At 30.5% G+C, this 2,394-nt stretch overlaps 1 protein-coding gene across 1 annotated transcript; it reads left to right on the forward strand.

The window, feature by feature from the left end:
- The first annotated feature begins 930 nt into the window (after nucleotides 1-930).
- LOC108558709 (small glutamine-rich tetratricopeptide repeat-containing protein beta-like) lies at nucleotides 931-1,845 on the forward strand. The gene has a single exon (XM_017915707.1). It carries the CDS (start codon nucleotides 931-933, stop codon nucleotides 1,843-1,845), a length of 915 nt encoding a protein of 304 aa, XP_017771196.1.
- The last annotated feature ends 549 nt before the right edge of the window (nucleotides 1,846-2,394 follow it).

Below are 2,394 nucleotides of genomic sequence, written 5' to 3' on the forward strand. Positions count from 1 at the left end.
ACGACCAGTAATCATCATAAATGTTTAATAAAATCAGCTATCATTAGGCGAAATATGGACACAACATTGCCAACTGTTCAAAAGTTATAGCAGTTTTAAGTTGGTTGCAGTTCAATTGGATAACTCTATAATAATACATATTAATTGTATAACAAAAGAAGAAGAAAAGAAAAAACTAACGATTCATACGTAATTTAATTAAATTTTAGATTTGAACGAATTTAATAAAAATTTTAAAAAATTTTGTTTTTCACTTTATTTATTAAATTGTAATTTTTTTTCTATTAAACAATTTAAATTTATTGCGTGAATATTTAAACATGTTTACGTTGCAGTATTCCATAAAAATATGTTTTTATTGAAAATATTATGGATAATATATTATAATAATAACACCATAAATATTCAATTTACAAACGTAAAATTAAATCAAATTAAAAACTAGTTTTTTTTTATATTTAAATTATATTTTAAGTGCAAACTGAACTTTCAGTTATTGAATTCAAGACTTATTCCATTTTCTTATATAAATATGAACAAATAAATTTTTGTAAAATTGCTTTGGGGAATTATAAGAAAACAATATTAATTTCAATAAAACCATTCAAATTATTGAATTGCTGCATAAGTGATGTATGTAATCATTACGTCTATGTAAATGGTATCCATGACAAAGTTTGGTAACTACGTCCGGTAATTTGAAACGCAAACATTTGATTTGTAATGTATTAGTACATAATCCCAATTAGTTAATTAATTAGTGAATTGATGATTCAATAGAACTAATGAACTTTAATATAATACTAATTTAATATTTGTGATGTTGAATAAACGCCATCTAATATCTTAATAAAAAAATAATTAATTTGACACTATTCAAATATTTTGTTTCTTGTGTCAAAGTATCTATTAAAAGTTGTTGCTGAAGTGATGAGTTCATCCGATGATTTTGGTTGTCTTCGACCGGACGAGGTTCTTCAGGAATGCTTGAAAAGCATTCTGAAACTGCTGAAGGACGAGATGAGCAGCGAAAAATTGGACAGCGATCAGAAGGAATCGCTCGGTGTGGCCAAACAGTGCCTGGAATCGTGTTATTCTTTGGAAGATGCGGATCTTGCAAACGCCGTCAGTTTGGTAAACGCATTCAACGAGTTGACTTATCCTCCGGTTAAGAACGTCTTGGATTTAGCGGAATCGCTTAAAACTAAAGGAAATGAAGCGATGAAAGATGGTAACTATTCGTTGGCTTTGGATTGCTATACCAAAGCCATCGAAGTTGACTGCAAGCGAGCTGTGTACTTCTGCAATCGCGCTGCCGCTTACAGTAAACTGGATAGACATCAGGAGGCAATAGACGATTGCAAAGAGGCCATCAAGTTGGATTCGAAATACGGGAAAGCGTACGGCCGTTTGGGAATTGCGTACGCAAATTTGAACATGTTTCAGGATGCTGCGAACGCTTACAAAGATGCGTTGAGGCTGGATCCATCCAACGCTTCGTATGAAGCTAATTTGAAGTTGGCGGAAACTAAGATCGTGTCTTCTTCGTATGGGGAAGGATTCGATTATAATGCTTTGCTGGATGATCCTGCTGTACTGAGCATGGCTTCGCAGATGATCAGTGATCCGTCTTTTTTGAACGTCGTTTCTGGGATAATGTCTTCAGGTGCTGGCGGTGATCCGAACATTGGAGCTTTCCTAGCTGTCGGTCAACAATTTGCGGAGCGCATGCAAAGCCACAGTCCGGGAATAATGGAGAATCTTCGGCAGTCTTTTTCATCTCTTGGTCAAGGCGATAATCACACAAATTCAACCCAGAATAAAGAACAAGAGAAAAAAGATTAACAAGTTGTTAACAAGTTCATTCATAATTCTATTCGATAATATTAATTTTTTTATAGCATTCACATTACAATTGTTTAAAAAAGAGGAAAATTTAAGCAACAATATGTATTTTCATGATTTCATTTAGCAATTAAAACGTTTAAAATTTCAATTATTTGGTACATCTTAAAATTGTTTGAATTAAAGAAAAATTTTAAGTGTTTCTTTTTAACTATAAATTCAGCAGAAAATCACACAAATTTACAAATCTTAGTTTGGGAAAATGAAGATTATGTAAGTATAATTTATTTTAGTGAAATTTAGAGATAATTCATATTGAAAAATTCAGTTAGAAATTTTTGATAAAAGAAAACAAACTTACAATTATAATTCGAAATTAAAACTAATTGAAAACATAAATGAATAAAAGAATTTTTTTGTTGACGATTACAAAATTATGTAGAAACTACATTAATCAAACACGTAAAATTTAATTGTTTAAAAAAGAGGAAAATTTAAGCAACAATATGTATTTTCATGATTCCATTTAGCAATTAAAACGTTTAAAAT

The sequence above is a fragment of the Nicrophorus vespilloides genome, unplaced genomic scaffold, assembly GCF_001412225.1.
Source record: "Nicrophorus vespilloides isolate i.1.1-1 unplaced genomic scaffold, Nicve_v1.0, whole genome shotgun sequence".
NCBI lineage: Eukaryota > Metazoa > Arthropoda > Insecta > Coleoptera > Silphidae > Nicrophorus > Nicrophorus vespilloides.